Source organism: Solanum pennellii, chromosome 12 (assembly GCF_001406875.1).
Source record: "Solanum pennellii chromosome 12, SPENNV200".
In the NCBI taxonomy this organism is placed as follows: Eukaryota; Viridiplantae; Streptophyta; class Magnoliopsida; order Solanales; family Solanaceae; genus Solanum; species Solanum pennellii.
This window is the reverse complement of record NC_028648.1, coordinates 3,824,044-3,846,254: the sequence shown is the minus strand read 5'-3', so window position 1 is coordinate 3,846,254 and position 22,211 is coordinate 3,824,044. Positions and strand designations below refer to the sequence as shown.

Genomic DNA, 22,211 nt, shown 5'->3' with positions numbered 1-22,211 from the left:
GGGTAGAGGGGGAGGGTGGTCAGAGATCGGTGAAAAATAAAATTTTGAAATTGAAAATATTTTTTTTTAAAATTTATGTTTTTCCAAAAAAAAAGAATGTAATTTAAAATTAGAAGAGAGCTTTGGAAAATGTTTTCCTTAATTTGTGAAGGGAAGTCATTTTCCTTAATATTGAGAAAAATGAGTTGATTTGGAAAACATTTTCCAAAACTTTTGCACCAACCAAACATGAGAAAATTGGAAAACATTTTCCAGAAAATGTTTTCTTCATACCAAACACACTCAAAATGATAATTCTTTTTTTGTAAAATGAATTAATACATCTTTAAATTTTTAAAAAACATAGGCATATTAAAAAAAGAGAGTTATCAAAAACACCCTTGAATTTAACATAAATTATTAGTTTCATATCTAAATTATCGATAATCTTGAAATATACCTTTTTATTTGACTAACGGAAGCTAAATACACCCCATATATGCTCTAAATATGTAATATGACATAACAAATGGTCTTAACTTATTGTAGGAGCGTAAAGTTCTTAATAAAAATCGAGAGAAATATTGGAAATACTTCAAAACTCAACAAAAATTTAGGGGTCTATTTCACTAATATTACAAGATTGGAATTTATTTAGCTCCAGTTAGTCAAAAAAGTAATACTTTTAAAGTTAATAATTTAAAATAAAATTAATAATTTTTATTAAATTTAAAAATATTTTCAATACTCCAAAAAAAAATAAAAAACAAATATATCAACTAGATAATACTTTTAAAGTTAATAATTTAAAATAAAATTAATAATTTTTATTAAATTTAAAAATATTTTCGATACTTAAAAAATAAAATAAAAATAAAAATAAATGTATCAACCAGATATGTATGTCACTCACTTATATGTCTATTTGTTCCTTTTGTTAATTTCTTCTAAGAAAGGAGAAGAAAAATTTCAGTGCCTTTCTGCAACTTTCCAAGATTAACATTTTTTTACTCTGTTCTTTTTTTCCACCAATTACAAAGGTAAAGTCTTTCTTCTCTTGAATTTATAATTAATCTCAGTTTAATTGAGTTCTTAATCATTAATTACCTTTCATGTAAAACTTCATTTTCTTGTCTTTAATCCTCTTTGCTTTTGTTTAATTCAGTGGAAAAGCCTCTATTTTTGTAATCTTTTGTGTGGAAATCATGCTGCTTTTCCCATTTTTATTTTCATCATTTGCTTATAGTTCACTGAATCTTTGGTGGGGTTTTTCTTTTTTTCATTTTTTGTACTTTTTTCTTTCTGAATTATCAAAAGTTTTACTTTTCCCCCCAAGAATTTACCTTTTGATTCTTATTTGGTCTTTTTTAGATACCCTTTTGTTATTTGTGGGTGATTGAGTTTTTTTCTTGAATTTTTAAGCTTGAGGAAAACACTGACATTGATGTTTTGTTTTATTTGGTATTTGCAGTTGTGGGAACTTCTGTGTGTTGGCTATGCAGAATTGTTTTTAGATTGAATTGAATTGAAGAAAAAATATTGTATTTTTGGGGCAATGGATGAGAAGAGGTTTGTTGTATGCTGTTTGAATTTGGAGATTTTGGTTTGGATGCTTTTAGCTTTTGCTGTACAGCTTTCAGATGAAGCTAACCCTGGAGATGGTAAGGAACGACAGTCGCCAAGTCTTAGTAGGCGTTTGGACATGAATTGAGTGATATATGGAAAAAAAGTTAGTATTTGATGTTCAGTTGGAAAATAGTATTTAGAAACTGAAGTTGTGTTTCGACATGCATTTTAGTTTTTTAACTGAGTTGTAAAACAATGTTTTGAAAAGAGGTTCAATTTTTTCGTGTTTTGTGCAATGCTGATTATGTGAGAATATGTAATTATCTAAGCTGGTTGTTGATTTGAGCTCAAAAGTGATTGCATTTGTTTATTGTCCTTATATATTTGAACTAGTAGGTGGGTCTTCTTGCTTCTTATAGAGTTTGTACCTCTTGTTTAAAAAAATTTGGGGATAGGGTAAATGGTCGAGGGATTACAAGGTGGAGAATCAAACTCTCATCAATAAGGTGAAAGTTCAAAGTTCAAGTAGCCAACCAGCTCAGCTACTAAGATTTCCTTATAAAGTTTGTATCTTCACTTGCATTGTCCTGACATTTTATTGGGTTTGCAAAGTTGAGGACTAACAGCTTTTGTGCCTATTCTGGTTGATTGCCTCTCAGGGAAGTTCGTAGTTAGCCTTTGTTAATTGATTGGGTTCTAAGTTTCCACATGGTTTGTTTCTGTAATTGATTGAATACCTGTTTTCATGGATCAATTTCGGCAATTTCTCCTTCTCAAAAAACAAATAAAATTTCGGCACCTTCTTCTTTGTGTTTGGAATTTCTTAACAATTCTCCTTTTGTATTGGTCAAGTTGCTGCAATTAATAACTTATATGCTTCTCTGGGATCGCCATCCCTTCCGGGCTGGGGTGCTGTTGGTGGAGACCCATGTAATGGACTTTGGCAAGGGGTCGAATGCGAGAATGGAAGCATACTGACAATGTAAGGACTTACCATTTACTACATTACATAGATTTTTGTGGAACTGAAATGCTAATCCTACTTATCATGTTGTAGTCAACTCAATGCTGCTAACTTGGGAGGTGAACTTGGGGATAACTTAGGCTCATTTTCTTCTCTCAGAACACTGTAAGCTTCTCACATATCTCCTAGCTTAAAAGTTTGCTTGTATGTATGCATGTGTATTTCTTAGACATTATACGTGAACAGACGCTGGCCTCAACTTGCAAGTAAACACCCAACTTTGAGAGTGGACATCTAGACACCTTAATTGGCAACTAAGGTCCCCTTTACATCTCGTGGTTTGGAGGTGTTTAGATGATCATTTTGTAAGTCGGAGTGTTCAACTGACTCAGTGGAGACGAGTTGAGGTGTCTGGATGTGCATACCCAAAAATGGAGTACTTACTTGCTAGTTGAGGCCATGTTTAAGTGTGTGTTATGTATTATGCCTTTTACCTATTATTAATTTCCATTTAGTGGAGTCCACTGTAATGATATGTGAATACTAATTGTGGCCATCTCCTATGGCAGAGATCTGAGCAACAACCATATTGGCGGAAGCATTCCGACTAATCTGCCAGTTACCTTGCTGCATATGTAAGTTCTACCATTTGACTTATGAAGGATCCCCAATAACACGGGAAAAAGAAAGAAAAGAAAGAGGACATGTTGATAAACCTAGCTTTATTTATTGAGTAAAAGAGTTGATATTCTTTACCTTGGACAGTTTTCTTTCAGCTAATGCATTCACTGGAAGTATTCCTATTTCTTTGTCTTACCTGAGTCGACTTTCAGCTATGTAAGTATCATTTTAAGTGTAGATTAATAGTTGCTTACTTCATAAAGAATCAAATTCAGGTATTTTGCTGTGTGTCAGGTCTCTGAATGGCAACCATTTGACTGGAGAAATTCCTGATTCCTTTGAAGGCCTTACCGCTTTGGTCAATCTGTATGAAAGCAGAAAAAAACATTTAAATGCTTCCTTTTAGTTTTTTTTTTTCATATGAATAACTATTAACTGGTTTGGGTGTTTATCTTTCAACAGTGATTTGTCAAGTAACAATTTAAGTGGATCATTGCCACCATCTGTAGAAAGTTTGTCTTCCTTGACCACTCTGTGAGTAATTCAACATATTATACAGTTTAGTTTATAACTTTATAGTTTGATCAATATGATAAAACTAACTTCTTGATTTCCAGATATTTGCAGAATAATCAGCTTTCTGGAACTCTTGATGTTTTGCAGGATCTTCCCCTTAAAAATTTGTACTCTTCCAAACTAGATTTTACTCTAATATAATTCAGTTAACTAGAATGATAGAATCTTACTAACATCTCTGCACCCTCCCTGTGTCCTTTCTAGGAATGTGGAAAACAACTTGTTTTCTGGGCCCATACCTCAAAAGTTGTTATCTATTCCCAATTTCAAGTAAGTACATTCATTTTATGCATTCATATACTTGTTTCATCTTTGTTTATATTGAGTCAACATCTTGGTCACATTTAATATCGATGCATCCCTCGTCGTTTGTTGGAAATATCATTTGACATGTAACATATCGCACAAAAAAGATATATAATCATAGAAGACAATCACATGTATGTCGAAACCGCGGAAACAAATGTCTTTTCAAGTTCAATGTTACTTAATACTGCTCCCTATTTTCCAATTATGCCTCACTTTTGTACTATCTACCGGTGGTTATAGCCACACATATAACTTTTCTAGCTCCCAATATCCCCCTTCAAAGCTTGAGAACTTGTATCATCTGTACTATGCTTTATACACACAAGTAAACCTTTCAGAAACTTCTTGTTTACTAGTTCCTGAAATCTATCTTAGTAAAAAATGGATGTGCTTGTATGCTTTGTTGCTCGGACTCGTATTGGATCCTCCCAAAGTAATCCGACACTGGTGCAACAATATATTTGGAAAGTCCGAGCAACATAGCTTGTATGCTGCAAGGTCATTTTGTACAAAATGACCAGAAATATAGGCTTATTGTCTGACATGGATATGAATCCTAAACTTGCCCTAGCATAAATGAAAGCTCAATGAGGTAAAGTAAGAACAAAACAAATAAAAAATTGACCTGAAAAAAGAAAAAAAGAATCCCGACAAGCATGTCATTTAAATACATGAATTCTATCATATGGCCAGTCACTCAAAACTTGGAAGTAAACAACTCATATAGGCACAATAAATAGACAACAAATATAGGTATATATTTACAAACCGTAGTACAATATGCATATGAAAACATACAAACAGTTAAGCTATGATATTCATGAGTCATGACCTGTAAAATAGACAAAATTGCAAGTTATTTAGTTTAGCAAGCTGGCTCCTGGTCTAAACTTGATCATAATTTAAGTTCATATTCCATGGTGGCTATACTCTAGTAAGGTCACCCACCTTAATCATATATCGAGCCTTCACTTTCGGGAGGCAAAAATTACATGGAAGTCAGGCATTCTTATGTATTAAGCTGACTTAAGTGGTACAAGTTGGTAGATATATTTGATATATGCAAAGATCAATGTATCAGTTGTTGGATCATTCTGTTACCATCTGAAACATGCCTTGTCGATTATGATCAGTGATGGTTGCCGGTTTTGTTTTTCGTGCAGAAAAGATGGAAATCTTTTCAACAGTAGTATTGCTCCTTCAACTCCACCCACATCATCAACAGCACCTACCATTTCTGGGTCTCCAACTTCAGCACAGACGCCATCTTCTCAAAGCAAACCTAAAACACAGACCGATGGACCATCAGCATCTGCAGAATCAAGTTCAACAGGAAAAAAAAAGTCTTTATCTGTTAAAAGGGTGGTCTGGATATCAATTGCAGCAGTTTTGTCATTTATCATATTGGTTTTAGCAATCCTTCTCTGTCTGCCAAAGTGCCTCAGGAAATGGCACGAGACTCAAAGGACCCCCAAACACCATGAAATAGCCCCTTATATCGGTGCTAGAGAGAATCCTGGAGATAGTGGTTCATTAGTCCAACCTGGTCATGATATAGAAAAAGGTGCTACAAAATACTCAATATCTATGTTCTTTTATGATATCTTTTATCACTGTTTCTTAAAGTTCAACTTTTTTCCCTCTGGGGTTCGTTTGGTAGGACGTATGAGAAAAATTGATGCATGTATTAGTGATTGTATTATCTAATCCTTTGTTTGCTAGGATTTTCAGCATATGTATAACTAATACTATTCAATAATATAGGGTGTATAACTTATACATAACAAACCATGGTATTAGTAAAACAATGGTTATTAATACATGGATAAGTATGGTTAAAGACAGAATTCTCCTTAATAAATCAAGCTAAAACATGGATAAGAAACTATATCTAGCATAACTAACCCCAACATTATTAATCCCAACTTTACCAATCTCGGCACTACTAATACACCCTATTTCAATACTATTATACATTCTACCAAATGACCCCTTGGTCACTTGAAATAAAAAGATACCGGGTCTGTTGTGTTGATGCACTTGAGCCAAGGGTCTTTTGGAAACAGCCTCTCTGCCACCACGTGGTAGTGGTAAGGTCATACACTCTACCCTCCCTAAAATCCACTTAGTGGGATTTCACTGGGTATGTTGTTGTATTGGAAGTCTCTTGTGCAGTATTTAGAACTGAAAAGTTAATGAATCTCAAAGTTTAACCTTCTACTCTTTAGTCTTTAGTGATAAGTAGTTTTCTTATGTGTTAAACAGCTCCCCTAGTTGTGCCGCCAAAAGAAAAGCAACCAAGAAGACCGGCTCCCGTTCCGAAGCCACAAGATGAGCAGCAGGTGAATGTGCAAACCATGACTGCGGTGCCAAAGAAGGATGATAGTGTGATAAACCTTGGCAGATTGGATATTGATTTGACCCCACCACCTCCGCCTCCTCCTCCTCCGCCGACTCTTCCACAAGAGAGAGTTATTGTCGAGCCGATTGCGCCTGCTGAAGATACAGCAACGAGGCTTCCAACCAGGCCACTTCCACTAACTTCTGTAAAATCTTACACAATTGCATCACTTCAGCAATACACTAATAGCTTCTCTCAAGATAATCTGTTGGGATCAGGAATGCTGGGTAGTGTATACAGGGTGGAGCTTCCTAATGGAAAGGTATAACTTTCAATTGGCATGAGTATAATATATGTACAATTTATTAACTGTGGTTTCCTACTTCCACTAGATCCTCGAGAGTCTTGACTTACTGCTTTTTCTCTTCTTGCTTTTATTTCTCCATCATGTTTGGTATTCTGGAATGCTAATTGTCAGCAAGTAGCATCAAAATTGCCTCTTTATCTCTAGTATAAATTGTTACATTGCTTAGATTTATCAAGAATGGTTGTGATACAAGCAGAGTTATATGCAAGAAGGCTTTTTTTAATGGAAAATCCACCTTCATATATCCTTAATTAGAGCACTCCTTAGCAAATCTATTAAATGAATTCTACCTATTGTATCTGATATAATGTTTCTTGAATTACTTTAGCTAGTTGAGACCTGCTTAAGGACAAAAGTTGTAATTGCAATATTTTCCCTCTAGCTTTCTTCTAGTTCTTTTCTTTTCCTCCTTGTTCCAAAATAATCTACAACTAGTATTTTTTTTCCAGTAACCAACATCATCGACGAAATCTTGTCCTAGAAGTGTATTTCAATTATGTTAAAATGAAAAACATCCTTCTATACTATTTCTCTGCCTTGACTTGTCTCACTTTATAAGAGGTACCACCTGATACTGCTGCATCTTTTTTCTGGTCATGATTTTAACTATTAAAGTAAGTATGTGCATGCTGTTTTATTTATATAAATTACTTGGGGATGTATGCATTTCTCTGGCATGCAAATCTTGCCGCTCTTCCTTCACTCGCACTATGCACCATATCATTCAAGTGGTTGCAACATTTCATTTCTGACACATGCTCCTTTTGGATGCTTCTGCAGTTGCTTGCTGTCAAAAAGCTGGACAAAAGAGTTTGCGATCAACAAACGGATGATGAGTTTCTTGACTTAGTAAACAATATTGACAGAATTCGTCATGCTAATGTTGTTGAGCTGATGGGCTATTGTGCAGAGCATGGTCAAAAGCTTCTGGTCTATGAGTATTGCTGTAACGGGACACTACAAGATGCACTGCATTGCGACGATGAATTCAAGAGACAACTTTCATGGAATACTCGCATGAGGATGGCTCTTGGAGCTGCAAGAGCATTAGAGTATGTCAAATAACATCACATACATCCTGTTTGTGCTCACTCTCGTTCTTTGGGGCCTATAATAAGTGTTTCCGCACATACTAAATGATAAATAAGTGATATTAAATACTGAACAATAAAATGGTTCTGGTATAGTGACATTCAATAACAAAGCTTATTTTAGTCCTGAACTTTCTTGTGTTGTGTATTTTACATGATAAGAAGCCACACAAACGACCTGGAATGGTCTTAAGTATATGTAAAATGTTAGATGTAGCTGTCTTTTGTTTCCTCTCCTTTCTTTGCTTCTGCATGTCCAAGAAAAAGAGGAAGAAAATTAAATTAATTGGTTTGCACTGCTATGCTGTAAAAGGGAAGCTCGATGCACAAGGCATCCGACATTAGCAGTCTGGGGAAGGGCTGTAGCCCAAGGGGTGTGATGTAGACAGCCTATTCTAATGCAAGCAGTAGTACCTGCTTTCACGGCTCGAACCCGTGACCTTATAGGTCACACAGAGACAATTTCACAATCGCTAAGCAGTTTGGTTGTCCTTTTTTGATTAGATTTGCATGGAAAAGTGAGGTAGACTGCTAGAGTATGTTTGAATTAATAATCATTCTTGTTTGATGAAATGCAGGTATCTCCATGAAGTCTGCGAGCCACCTATTATTCATAGAAACTTCAAGTCTGCTAATCTTCTGCTTGATGAGGAGTTGGCTGTACATGTTTCAGATTGTGGTTTGGCTTCGCTAATATCATCTGGTGCTGTGAGCCAGGTAACTTGTGACCCTAATGTTTTGGAGTAGAAAGAATTGAAATGCTTCCTTGGATTATTAGTTTCCTCTATGAGCTGCAAGTGGAAAGAAAAAATGAATTTCTAGTGTTTGATAGAAGTGGACATGGGAGCTGAGTATATAATTTTAAAAAGGAACAGTACTGATGGTCAAAGTGTTTTCAACAAGATGTTGGAATAAGGAGCAGTAATAATGAATTCCTGTAAATGTGTGAAGTATGTTCTTTGGGAAATGGTTGGTTCTCACCCTGTAGGATAGGGTGAAGTGTTTTCAAAGGCGAGCTTAAAGAACGTTTGAGCCCTGAAGCGAGGCTTAAAATGTGTTGAGCATTTCACGTCGCTTAATGTGAGATTAGGGGTCTATAGGAAACAACCTTTCTGCATTTGAGGTAGGGGTAAGGTCTGTGTCCACTCTACCCTTCCCACTCCACTGAGTATGTTGTTGTAAGTAAAACAAACGGTGAAGGTGCTCTTCTCATGATGTGTTCTATATGAACAGAAAATTGCTCTAGGATGCATGTGGATCATCTATCTTGCTGTTATTTGTTGTTCTTTTGATAAAGTAGTCTTGCTTAGTCTTGGGTTTGATTACTGTTGCGTTCAATTTTAAGGTATGTCAAAAACTATATCAAGTTGAGATTATACTGATTTTGCAGTTGTCGGGACAACTTCTCACGACATATGGTTACGGTGCTCCAGAATTTGAGTCAGGGATTTACACTTCCCAAAGTGATGTTTACAGTTTTGGTGTGGTGATGCTGGAATTAATAACAGGCAGAATGTCATATGACCGGTAAAAAAAACCTTCTGCATCTTTTTGAGCTAATATAGTTGTGCCTCATTTCTCAGTTAACACACCTGCATATCATATTCAGGACACGGAGTCGAGGAGAGCAGTTCTTGGTCAGGTGGGCAATCCCTCAGCTACACGATATTGATCTCTTGACAAGGATGGTTGATCCTGCTCTAGATGGAAAATACCCCATTAAATCACTATCACATTTTGCTGACATAATTTCCCGCTGTGTTCAGGTAAGTTATTCTATTGTTCCTTTATGTGAAGCACATAAATGCTTTACTAATATGCATTGTCTAATCGCTTACTGTACCGAATAGTCTTAGATTGCGTCATCTCAATCAGTTAAAAGGATATTTCTAGGATTTAGTTGCGGAATAGGTTTGCCTTCAAATATCACTCAACTTTGGAACTCTTATGCAGCATGAGCGAGAATTCAGGCCACCAATGTCTGAAGTTGTTCAGGACCTCATACAAATGATAAGAAGAGAATCTCACAGAAGATCTGATGGTGAATGATTTGAGTTAGACGCGCATACTGGGAATTCAGCCTGTGAGGATCTAAGGCTATTTCCTCTTTGAAGGAGCTGAGATACTCGGAAAAAGAAAGACGGTTTGCAGGCCAAGCACCCTGCTAGAGACAACTTCAAACTGAAGCGAAATGCACCTCAGAGAAACGCGATTCATGAAAATACCAACACATGCAGGCAACTTCTTAATGACATATAAAAACAGCTTGCTCATCTGATTCTTTTCAAGCTGCATCATTCTAATGTTCATTTAGGTTGACATGTGAGCATCAATACATAGAATTCATTGATCTTGACAAAAGTGTTATATTTTCCTGAAGTTATATATCTTTGCTTGCTGTTACATGTACAAACTTCTGATTTGGTTTTACAAGGATATCTTTCATTCTTTCTCATGCACTTGTTGTGTCTCATGTCAAAGTTGTTTACTACTAAACTCATTACCAAAGGAGATGGAGACCTACAACCACTTAACCATGTAACAAATATGTAAACTAGATATATAAGATATAAGTTCAATATAGGTAAAATGTCCTTACCATTTACCTAATCTTTGTTGAAGAGTTAGCATTTGCATCCTTTCAAGGATGCACACTCACAAAACTGATCTCAATGGCACTAAAAATCATGACTCTATCCCTCATTTGTTTGGAATAAAACCAATCAATTATAATGTGAGTTTGCGACACCAAGGAAGAGTGAGTCAAGCAGGATTATCACGTTTCTACATTAGTAAGCTTTGAAAAATGAGGTGTATATGACATCTAGCGGGTTTTTATAAAGTTCTCATTATACATGTGACTCAATATGACATAGTCCAAAGTATATAATTGAAAAAAACATTATTTTCATTCTATTTGTTTTAAAACTCGAATAGCTTAAAAATCTCAATAACAAGTAAAACCTCCCAATCAATATCGAAAATGAGACTTTTGATTAAAAGAATAAAAGTGTACTTATGACTTTATCGCTATGATATTGAACTTGTACTAAAATAAAATATGCAAGAAACCCCACAAACTCTCTACCCCAAAAATAAAACTCAAAACCTATATAAACCCCAAGATTTCTCTCTGTTATCTTCCTGGGAATGACAACTCTTTCAGATAAAGGAATCATAAATATAGTAAATAAATACATCTGAAAAAGTGAAAGAAATCTACACCATCAAGCTTAATCTAAACCCCTATACGTATTTCAAGATTTACCTTTAAACCCCATTTTCAAGATCTGTTTGCATTTGTATTTCTCTCATGGCTGGACGTTATTACAATGACAATCCGTTTGATGAAGGACAGGAGGATAACCCCTTTACGGTAAATTTGATTAATTCATCTTCATCTGAGGATTTTTTTGTAGCTTCCTTTTTGTTTGTGTAATTTGGATGAATTTTTGTGGGTTTTGAATTCTGGGGTTCAAAAAGATGTGTTTTTTTTTGTGTTGGAAACTATGTATTTGTCAATGGGAAACATTGGGGTTGATTTGAGCTTGTTTGTTTGGTCTAATTTTCTGATTTGTGAATTGCATTTTGGGTTTTGATTTAGAGTCATTCAGCTGGAGAATATACTGGAAAATTTTCTGAGGGTTTTTGTTCTTTAGGACTAGCTAATTTAATTTTGTTGAACTGGATTTGTTGCAATTCATATTGTAGGATTGAGCTGTGACAAAAGAATATTGCAATACGGGTTCGTTTACTGACTAGAAAGCAGGTTGCAATCAGATTATTTTGTCATGTTTAAAAGTGTATGGAATGATTTTGCTGGAGGTTTAGAGAGAATTTGTATGTTGTTGAACAACAATACTCTCATCTTTGTTTGGGTTCCTGGTCAATGCTCCAGCTCGGACTGGGCGTAAAGGGGGTGTTAGAGTGGGTTAGAGTTCCACATTGTTGGTGAACGGACGGTGATCTGCTTATATGAACTTGAGTAATCCTCACCTCATGAGTTACGTGTGGGGGTTGAGTTAGTCGTATGTATCATATCTTTGCGAGTATCAGTAATTAAAGGGGGGAGGATCATCATTATAATTCTGTTGGGTTGGTTCTTATTGTTTGAATGTTAAGGTCATTAGCGTGCTATAGCCTCAAAAAGCTCATCTTTCTTGTAAAAGTTTCCTAAAATTTGGCATGTTTCATTTCTGTAACCTACATGCTTAGTTCTTTGCATTCTAGATAAGTTTCTTCATAAAATAATCTCCTTATTTTTTTTTCTCTAAGGACCAAGGGACTCGAGGAAAGGGTCAATCGAATTATGGTAGCGGTCCATTTTATATGATGGTAAGGTTATTACTTTCCTCCAGGTTTGATTTCTCAGTTTTGAACTCTGAATTGCTCAGAATTAATAGTTTCATTGTCCCTATTTATATGAAGGTATTGATGGTGTGCGGGGTTAAAGATTTTAATTTGACTTATATATATAAAGTACAACAGAGTTTACTCAGTGTAATCCATAAGTGGGATATGGGGACGACAGGATGTACGGAGACCTTACCCATACTTTTCTGTGTGCACTAAATATATTATATTTAGTGGTATTCAAAAATTAAGAATAAGGGTTATTGGTTAAAATTAGTTAGACATAGTTTAATGTATATGAATATTTAGAAGTTGTGAAAAATGTATAGGAGTGAAATATAGTCAAGCATTTTTGGACATCCCAGATTGCACAAAGGAAAGAATGTCAGAAAGTTTAGACGGAGGTAGTACAATCTGCTAATCTGAGAACTGTAAATGAGTAAAGATCCTGAAAAGACATTGATCCTGCTCAACAAGGAAAAGGCTAAGGGTTTTGTTTTGTGAGTAGGACCCCCATTACCTAGAAAGAAACAATGGATTTCTAAACATATCGGCATTCTTTGAAATGCATGCACAAGATGCTAACTCATTTTTCGGTTACAACTGGTGAATGGTTTACAAAATGAGGGAGTTAGAATTCGTCTTTTATGTTGTCCTGTTACAAATTTTAAACCATCTACCCTTTCTCCTATTGTCAGTATTCTTCTTATACGGTGTATTGCCTGTCAAACCTTTCTCCTCTGGTGTACTGTAGCTAATTCTGAGACCTTGTTTGCGCGTTGTGTCAGTCAAAACATCAAGATATCTACCCACACTACCTCATGATAAAGGCTGTGTTTTCTTCCTCCTCCTTGTCCTTTTCTCATGACGTAATTTAAGCGCTGCTGCGAGCTTCTGGTTTATGATCTAGTTTAGTTTGAACTTTAATATAAATGTAACAGAAATCCTTTATCATGTTAAAGCTGAACTTGAGTTTTTCTTTTCCTTTTCTTTTCTACATATTAATGTGAAGGCTTGATCTTGATTCTTGAATTTTTTAGAATATCGATTTGCATGTCTCTGTTATCATACCAATTAATGATTACGTATTATCTTGCTTATGCACTATTTTATTCTCTAAATCTTCAGAATCCTGCAAGTGTTCCTCCTGCTACAAACTCAAGGCTTTCACCTCTTCCTCATGAACCTGCTGACTATGATCGTGGTGCAACAGTTGATATCCCTCTTGATAATCCGAAGGTGAAACAGAATAATCAAACTTTAACTTTTGTACATTTTTCGACCACATTACTGTTGTGTTCGGCGAGGGATAGGATTGAATGATACTGCTCTCATATAACAATTCAGGATCTGAAGAATAAAGAGAAAGAACTCCAAGCTAAAGAAGCTGAACTAAAAAAATTAGAACAGGTAAGCTTGTGTTACATCCTATTGTGGCTACTGGTACTTATCTTGCTTTTGCTTTTCTTACATATTAGAAACAACTTAAGTTCACTGTTTGTGTCAATGATCTTTTGTCAATTCAGAGGTTCATCAAGTATGAATATCATGTGATTGTTGTATCTAGCTCTGGAAACTATTATACCTTATTTGCTTTTTTGTTAGTACGGAGAAAGTTTTTGTGTTAGCTACATTCCTCAAGTTAGTGTTTAAAACAATCTATGGTATAGACTATATTTCTCTTTGTGCATTTTATATTCTGTTAATTGGCTGTTCTGTTGGTTTCATTTAGGATCTGAAAAGGAGGGAAGATGCTATAGCAAGAGGTAGTTCTCCGGTCTAACGTATACATTTTTGTATTTTGATTGAATCTTCCCCACATGTGAGCTGATCTTTTTTTGGTTATACACTACAGCTGGAGTTGTCATAGAGGAAAAGAATTGGCCACCTTTCTTCCCCATTATTCATCATGATATTGCAAATGAAATTCCAATCCATCTACAGAAGTTGCAGTATGTTGCATTTTTTACATGGTTGGGTATGTCTGTCGATCTAACTCCCTTTAATGTCTTCTGCATAGCCCCTTAGTGAACGGATACTTGTAAGGCTTCTCAGTTGACCATGCTAGCAAATATTCTACAACATTTTAGTTTACCTATCTACTAGACGTCAAGATGCATAGTGATCATTCTTTCTGCTTATAGTTGGTTGGCTTTATTCCAAACAAAATTTGTACTACTGTTTTCCAGCTATCAGGAGTATTAATGCATTTGCATTTGAGATATCTAAATCACAAACTCATTTTTCAGGCAACAAACTTGTTGCGCAAATGATTTAAATGACACTCAAATGTGGATCTAGTATAAACAAACTTGCTTTTTTGACAACTTTGGTATTTGGATTAGCTTTGTAAGTCATGTTTGTGGTAGTGATGTTTTAAGAAAAATTGCATCTCAAAGCTGCCACTCCAACTAAAGATAAAAGAGCACACAAAAAAAATTCCTGAATAGTTTATTAGAATGATTTAGGACAAGGTATAGGCTTATCAAAATTCCTTTTTAATAGCTTTAATTGATCTCTCTTGTTAATGCACTTATCGATTTACTTTGCACTTGGTGAATTGCAGGTTTGGTAGCCTGTCTTCTATGGAACCTTATAGCAGTTACCTCAGCTTGGATCAAAGGAGAAGGTTGCTGCTGAACTAGATTCAAACAATTTTTTTTTATCTGCAATGACAACTAACCAGTAGATTTCTTTTTGTTATTGTAGGTATAACTATCTGGCTTCTTGCTATCATCTATTTAATATCTGGTGTCCCAGGAGCCTATGTGCTGTGGTATCGTCCTCTGTATCGTGCAATGAGGTACTATATTGTATTCCCTCATTGTGGTAAATAATTTTCACATTACCTTTCCTGTATTTATTTGATAATGCTCTTCTCTTCTACCTTGCAAAATGTTTATGTCCATTTCGTCTGCAGGACGGATAGTGCACTGAAATTTGGATGGTTCTTCTTATGTTATCTCGTAAATGTTACATCACCCTTTTCATTTTTTCCTCTTCTATTGCAGTTGATTATTGAGAAAAGTATTGATTGTTTATATTCATGTTGTAGTTTCACATTGGATTCTGCATCATTGCTACTGTGGCACCTCCCATCTTCTTCAAAGGAAAATCTTTAGCGTAAGTTGCTTTGCCATATTTGAAGAAGCAATTTGTGCTGGTAAAATGAGATTCTAGAATACGGAATCCTTTTGCATTACCATCATAAAACCATGCTCGTCTGAATCTCACTCTTTGACTTAAATGTATACGTTTTGAACTATGTATGTATGCTAAAATATAACGACCTTTCCTTATTCCCTGGTTTAACAGTGGCATCTTGCCTGCAATTGATCTGATAGGCTGGAATGGTTTGGTTGGGGTAAGCTTCAAGTTCTTGACTTAACGAGTACGTTTAAACGTTTCATTGACTTAACAAGTAAGTCTTTTTTACTTGCAGGTATTCTACTTCATAGGATTTGCATTCTTCTGTATTGAATCCCTGACCAGCATATGGGTTATTCAGGTTGAAGCATTTGTCCTTGCTATCTCATTGCTTTTACCGTCTTCTCTTACCTGAACATCTTTCGATGCGTTGTGCCATCTGCAGCAAGTGTACATGTATTTCCGAGGAAGTGGCAAAGCCGCGGAGATGAAGAAAGAGGCTGCAAGGTCTACAATGATGGCAGCACTGTGACAATACAAGAGCAAAGACAAGCAGCTTTTGAGCTTTGGAGCTGTTGAGTTCTTTGATTGCTTTCTTCTCACACCATATATCATATAAAATGTAAGGTTGGATTAGCATGTATCATATCATATATCTACTATAAATTATATTGTTATTAACACACATTTAATTATTTAATTTAAATATTTAGATTTTATTAATGACTTCTGCACTTTTTAGATTAATTCCTAACTATACGAAATTGTATCGTTTTAATAAAAATGTTAATGACTTGCTCACTTTCTTAGATTAATTTCTAATCAAAATATCTAATTTAATAATATTTATCGTATATAATTTATATGTATATTTAATTGAATCATATATATATAAATATATATATGTATATACACTAAATTATTTTTTTAATAAAAAACTAATTAATCAAATATTAGATGTTTTAAAAAAAAAATAATAAATGACCTTTTTCAACACTAAATTAACATTGTTCCTCTAATAACTTGTGCTTTGAAACTAAATTATTATGCAATCATTAATGTTTAAATGTAAGTATATTAAAATATAAGATTTATTATCTCTAAAAAGTTGCATTAAAATATAATTAATAGGAATATATATGCTACGCATGTAATCAAGACTAGTCATATTACAAGTGCAAAGACCCTAAATGAAAGTTACATTATCGATCATAATATCATATTTTTCTATTTTTTAATAAATATTTACTGCTTTAATGGCTTAATAAAATCTTCATGCAATAAATGTTGAAGTAAATTTCACATAACATGATGCATGCACACCAAGCCATGATAAAGAGTTAAAAGAGTTTTTACATCAAAGTCAATACTTTGGAGGTTTGAAAGGAATTTGAAAAATGTAATTAAAGAAAAAGGCTATAATGCAATATAGTTATTCTTAAAATAAAAGTCTCTTGACTAAGAAGATCAACTAGACTAACATGACCCTTTATTTGTTAAGAGTATTTTGTAATAACTATTATTAAACTTTAGTATTAGTCTAATTAACTGAGTATAATTACTAGACTTTTAATCATTTTAATTAGGTAGATTACTTTGATATGATGAATTCTCATGAATTGAGTTTACTCTTTAAGATAGTTTGAGGCTAAGGGCATAGTCGCTAGAAAATGTTGTTGGAATTGCTTGTCTAATTCTGTCATTTAGGTGCTTGTTTGGTAATTTTAATAGGTGGTCTTGACATTGATATAGTCATTATTGCCCAATTGTTCCATTCTTCTATCTAACTTTTTATCCCTTACTTTCTTTCTCTTAGGTTTTAGGGTTTCTTTCATTTTCCGCATTTCGATATTGTANTTCTCTCGTTTTTCTCCTCTCTTCTCTCTCCCAATGAATTCTCCGTATAATCAATTTTATATATCGGCATCACAAAATTAATAGTCACCTTTTTCGATCAACTTATCCTTTTTTTTGTTCTTTTATAGGATTTTATTAAAAAATTGATCTTTATATAAACACTTTTGATTTTTGACTGTGTGAACAATAATAGAAGCGGTGAGGAGAAATGTTTAGCGAAGAAGAGCTACACGATATGAGCGTGTTGCAGAGAGGAGATGACTATGTGGAGGTTGTGTGTGGATGCACCAGTCGTAGACATGGCGATGCTGGTGCTAGACTTAGGATTTTCAAGTCCGGTGAACTCAAAATTGCTTGCGAATGTTACCATGGCTGCCCCGAAGGTTTTTACCATTTATATATATAAAATCATCAATTTAATATATTCCTTTTTTTTTGCTTTTATACAATATAGTGTGTTTACGTTAAATGCATGTTGTTGATTAATTTTATCATCGACTTATCATGAAATGTTGTTATGTTTTTTTTTTTAATTTGACTAATGGTATATTCTTATTAAAATTTCATCTATATGTTTGCTAGAGTACATTATAATTTATTTAGATAATAACAATTCAACTAAACTTATAAGCATGTGTAGACTCTTCTCTATAGATAATTTTATTGGTAAAAAAACTGAGCTTTTGATAATGAGTTGATTAGCTTTGAAGAGGTTGAAATTTGATAATTAAGTACTCTTCATAAATTATATATATATACATTCTCATTGTAGTATTTAAGGATATGATTTCGTGATCAATAAATTGATTTGAGAACCGCAAGTAAAAATACTAGACAATTTCTTTCTTAATTGTGGTCAGTGTAATCACTTGATTATTAGTATGCTCTTATCTATTTTAGTAATTTGATATCCTACTATTTCTTTTTCTCATCACTTAATAACTTAGCATGTTATTATTATATTTGTTTTATGAAACAGAATAATTTATCCTTTCTTATTATCTTATTTGATACAAATTATGACACTAATGATTTTTTTTTTGTGATTAGATAATCTTAGTCCATTTGCATTTGAGAAACATGCTGGAAAAGAGAATAACAGATGGAAACATAATATTTGGGTCTTTATTGATGGTTATAAAGTTCCATTGATAAAGACTACACTACTGAAATTCTACAACATGTCTCCAAAGAATGCCAAGAGGCCACATAAACTTGTTCTTCATCGTGATGAATTTATCAAATGTACTAAGTGCAGTAAAAGACGTAGGTTTTATCGCCGCTCTAAGAATGAATGCAGGAGCTACCATGATGCATTGGCCAATGCTAATTTTCAGTGCTCAGATATTCCTTTCGACAAGTAAGTTTTCTTTTCATACTTAATTTCTTAAATAATCAGAATGTTAATCTTTGGTAACATGTTTTTTTGTTGTTTTACTTGTTTTTTTAGATTTTCATGTGATGATGCTGAAGAGCGAGCTAGTCGAAGGGCGTGCAAGGGATGTTTGCGTTCACCAACATGTGGAGGTTGCACTTCATGTGTGTGCTTTGGATGTGAAGTGTGTTGCTTCTCAGATTGCGATTGCCAGACTTGCATTGACTTCAGAGAGAATACAAATGCTTGAAGAGTATTTTGTGTCATTTGAATGGACATGTTCTTCCAACATTTAGTTTCATTTGAACCCTTGTACTTGTTTACAATATGTTTTTGTTCACATTCCTTTTTAGACATTTTACTCAAAATTTGCAATTCACATTTCATAGTTTAAGGCCTTCTTTTGGCTTTAACAGTATAAACAATATTTTCAGTGGAGATGAATATCCTAAGGGTTTGTTTGATATGAAGATGTTTCTATATTTTCGCACTCGTCAAAATGTTTTGAATATATATATATATTATGAAAATGAGTTTCTTGATGTAATGATCCTGAAGGTCATTTTGTAGGTTTGTCCAAAGTAAAAAGTCTAACATGTTCAAAATGTATTTTATGATTGATTTGTAGTGTTAATTTGTGTTTGAGAGGTTCCGAATGAAATTCTTTTGTTTATTTAGATTATTTATATTATTCTCAATAATTTGTATAAGTCTAATTTGTTATCAAAAGTCGTATTTATCAACCGTAATCTCTTAATTCGATGTTGGACTGCTTTTGCAATACTCTATAACCCTATTAAACCCCATATCAGGTTGACCAGCAGTTATGATTACGCTTTGAGATATGTAGCTATGATTGCGCTCTGAGATACACTAAATAAAGATACACTTTGAGAAGTTCATAAAATTAGAAGGCAAATTACATCCAAAACACTAAATAAAGATACACTTTGAGAAGTTCATAAAATTAGAAGGCAAATTACATCCAAAGTACTAAATAAAGATACACTTTGAGAAGTTCATAAAATTAGAAGGCAAATTACATCCAAAGTACTAAATAAAGATACACTTTGAGAAGTTCATAAAATTAGAAGGCAAATTACATTCAAAGTATAAAAGTGGATAGTAGAAGGATGAAACTTTGGCTTCATACGTACATACATATTATTGCAAAAGCTCATAATAATGGCGAAAGGACCATAACACCGCACTGAATTAATCAGAATTGCTCTTAGATTCATAGGACTTATGCCCCATCTTGCACCTGCTCTTTAAACATTGTTATTAATTAATCCTGACCTCGTCCAAAATTTTGAGATACAAACTTCCAACCAACTATTAATTTGGACAACGGTCAAAATGGTCCATTTTCAAGGTCAAACGAGCCCCAGAGCAGGTAAATTCTTTCTTTTGTCGATTTTCGTGTGCTATAGTCCACCATCTTTTTTGGTAATCCAAAATTCCAAGATCATATTTTCCAAAAATTTACACAAATGTCCGTTAAGACCTTATTAGTGGTGCTAGTTGGTCACCATGGTCAAAATGACTCATTTTCAAGGTCAAGCGAGCCCCAAAGCAAGTAATCCCCTATTTTGCCGATTTTTGTGTGTTATAGTCCACCATCATTTTTGGTGATCCAAATTTTTGAGATCATTTTTGCCAAAAATATACACAGACGTCCATTAAGACCTTATCTATGGAGCCGGTTGGTCACCACGACCAAAACGACCAATTTTCAAGGTTAAATGAGCCCTAGAGCAGGTAAACCCTTAATTTTACCAATTTTCATGTGTTATATTGTCCATCTTTTTTGGTGATCCAAAATTCCGATATTATTTATACCAAAAATATGCGCGGACGTCTGTTAAGACGTTATTAATGGAGCTAGTTGGTCACCACGGTCAAAACGACCCCTTTTCAATGTCAAACAACCCTAGAACATGCAAACCTCCCATTTTGCAAAATTTCGTGTGTTATAGTCCACCATCTTTTTTGGTGATGTGAAATTCCAAGATCATTTTTGCCAAAAATTTACGCGAATGTCTCTTAAAACCTTATCTATGGACTTGGTTGGTCACCACGGCCAAAATAGCCCATTATCAAGGTCATATGAGCCCAGAGCAGGTAAACCCCAAATTTTGCAAATTTTCGGATGCTATAGTCCACCATCTTTTTTGGTGATTTGGAATTTCAAGATCATTTATGCAAAAAATTTACACGGACGTCCGTTATGACCTTATTTATGGAACTGATTGGTCACCACGACCAAACAACTCAAGATCAAACGAGCCCTAGAGCAGGTAAACCCCCATTTTGTTGATTTTCGTGTGCTATAGTGCACCATCTTTTTGGTAATCCAGATTTTCGAGATCATTCTTGCAAAAATTTACACGGACGTCCGTTAAGACCTTATCTATGGAGCCAGTTGGTCACGACGGTCAAATTGGCCCATTTTCAAGGTAAAACGAGCCCAGAGCAGGTAAACCTTCCACTTTGTTGATTTTCGTGTACTACAGTCCAACATTTTTTTTGGTGATTCAGAATTCCAAGATCTTTTTTCCAAAAAATTTACCCAGACATCCATTAAAACCTTATCTATTAAGTCGATTGGTCACCATAGCAAAACGACTCATTTTCAAGGTCAAACGATCTCAGAGCAGGTAAACCCCCCATTTTGCCGATTTTCGTGTGCTATATTCCACCATCTTTATTGGTGATCCAGAGTTCTGATATCATTTTTTACAAAAAAATTTACACGGACGTCCATTAATACCTTATCTATGGATCTGATTGTAACCACGACCAAAATAACTCATCTTCAAGGTCAACGAGCCACAGAACAGGTAAATCTCTCATTTTATCGATTTTCGTGTGCTATAGCCCACCATCTGTTTTGGTGATCCGAAGTTTCGAGATCATTTTTGCCAAAAAATTTCACGGACGTCCGTTAGTACCTTATCTATGGAGTCGGATGATCATCACAGCCAAAACGGCTAATTTTCAAGGTCAAACGAGCCCAGAGCAGGTTAACCCTATTTTACGAATTTTCGTGTGCTATAGTCCATCATCTTTTTAAGTGACTCGTAATTTTGAGATCATATTTGCCAAAAATATACATGGATGTCAGTTAAGACCTTATCTATGGAGTCGATTGGTCACCACTGCCAAAATGACCAATTTTCAAGGTCAAACGAGCACCAAGGCAAGTAAATCCCCCATTTTCCACATTTTTGGATGCTATAGTCCACCATCTTTTTTGGTGATCCGAATTCAAAGATACTTTTTGCCAAAAATTCTCACGGACGTCCGTCAAGACCTTATGTATAGAGTCGGCTCGTCACCACAGCCAAAATAGTCCATTTTTCAAAGTCAAACGAGCCCCTGAGCAGGTAAACCCTCATTTAGCCGATTTTCGTTTGCTTAGTCCACCATCTGTCACGACCCAAATCGGGGACGCGACTGGCACCCACAATTTCCCTCCTATGTGAGCGAACCAACCAATCTAACCCTTATCATTTTAACATATATCAACAGAAAATAATGCGGAAGACTTAAACTCATTAAATAAAACAAATCAACATCTATTAATTCCCCAAAATCTGGAAGTCATCATCACAAGAACATCTATCTCAAATTACTAAACTAAGAATGTCTAAGAACAAAAA

The 22,211-nt window shown here is 34.5% G+C and overlaps 3 protein-coding genes across 5 annotated transcripts; all 3 read left to right on the top strand.

The window, feature by feature from the left end:
• Positions 1-898: 898 nt before the first annotated feature.
• On the top strand, positions 899-10,273 carry LOC107007438 (protein STRUBBELIG-RECEPTOR FAMILY 3). Of its 3 annotated transcripts, none has more exons than XM_015206062.2 (17): positions 899-1,019; positions 1,451-1,640; positions 2,398-2,527; positions 2,603-2,674; positions 3,079-3,144; positions 3,275-3,346; positions 3,425-3,496; positions 3,593-3,664; positions 3,748-3,813; positions 3,911-3,976; positions 5,179-5,579; positions 6,281-6,678; positions 7,504-7,775; positions 8,393-8,531; positions 9,205-9,341; positions 9,424-9,580; positions 9,768-10,273. In XM_015206062.2, exons 2-17 carry the CDS (start codon positions 1,535-1,537, stop codon positions 9,861-9,863), a joined length of 2,322 nt encoding a protein of 773 aa, XP_015061548.1. In that variant the 5' UTR covers positions 899-1,019; positions 1,451-1,534; the 3' UTR covers positions 9,864-10,273. The 3 variants fall into 3 exon arrangements, with proteins under 3 accessions (XP_015061548.1, XP_015061549.1, XP_015061550.1); XM_015206063.2 differs by lacking the exon at positions 899-1,019 and adding an exon at positions 1,161-1,240 and having other exon boundaries at positions 9,768-10,265; XM_015206064.2 differs by lacking the exons at positions 899-1,019; positions 1,451-1,640; positions 2,398-2,527 and having other exon boundaries at positions 2,633-2,674; positions 3,286-3,346; positions 9,768-10,265.
• A 559-nt stretch (positions 10,274-10,832) lies between these two features.
• LOC107007439 (secretory carrier-associated membrane protein 1-like) lies at positions 10,833-16,037 on the top strand. The gene is made up of 13 exons (XM_015206065.2): positions 10,833-11,190; positions 12,090-12,149; positions 13,296-13,406; positions 13,515-13,577; positions 13,900-13,933; positions 14,023-14,145; positions 14,734-14,796; positions 14,877-14,970; positions 15,088-15,133; positions 15,223-15,290; positions 15,483-15,531; positions 15,610-15,675; positions 15,760-16,037. Exons 1-13 carry the CDS (start codon positions 11,128-11,130, stop codon positions 15,844-15,846), a joined length of 927 nt encoding a protein of 308 aa, XP_015061551.1. The 5' UTR covers positions 10,833-11,127; the 3' UTR covers positions 15,847-16,037.
• Positions 16,038-17,379: 1,342 nt separating this feature from the next.
• Positions 17,380-19,010, top strand: LOC107005939 (protein ULTRAPETALA 1-like). The gene is made up of 3 exons (XM_015204583.2): positions 17,380-17,554; positions 18,222-18,531; positions 18,622-19,010. Exons 1-3 carry the CDS (start codon positions 17,380-17,382, stop codon positions 18,794-18,796), a joined length of 660 nt encoding a protein of 219 aa, XP_015060069.1. The 3' UTR covers positions 18,797-19,010.
• Positions 19,011-22,211: the final 3,201 nt, after the last annotated feature.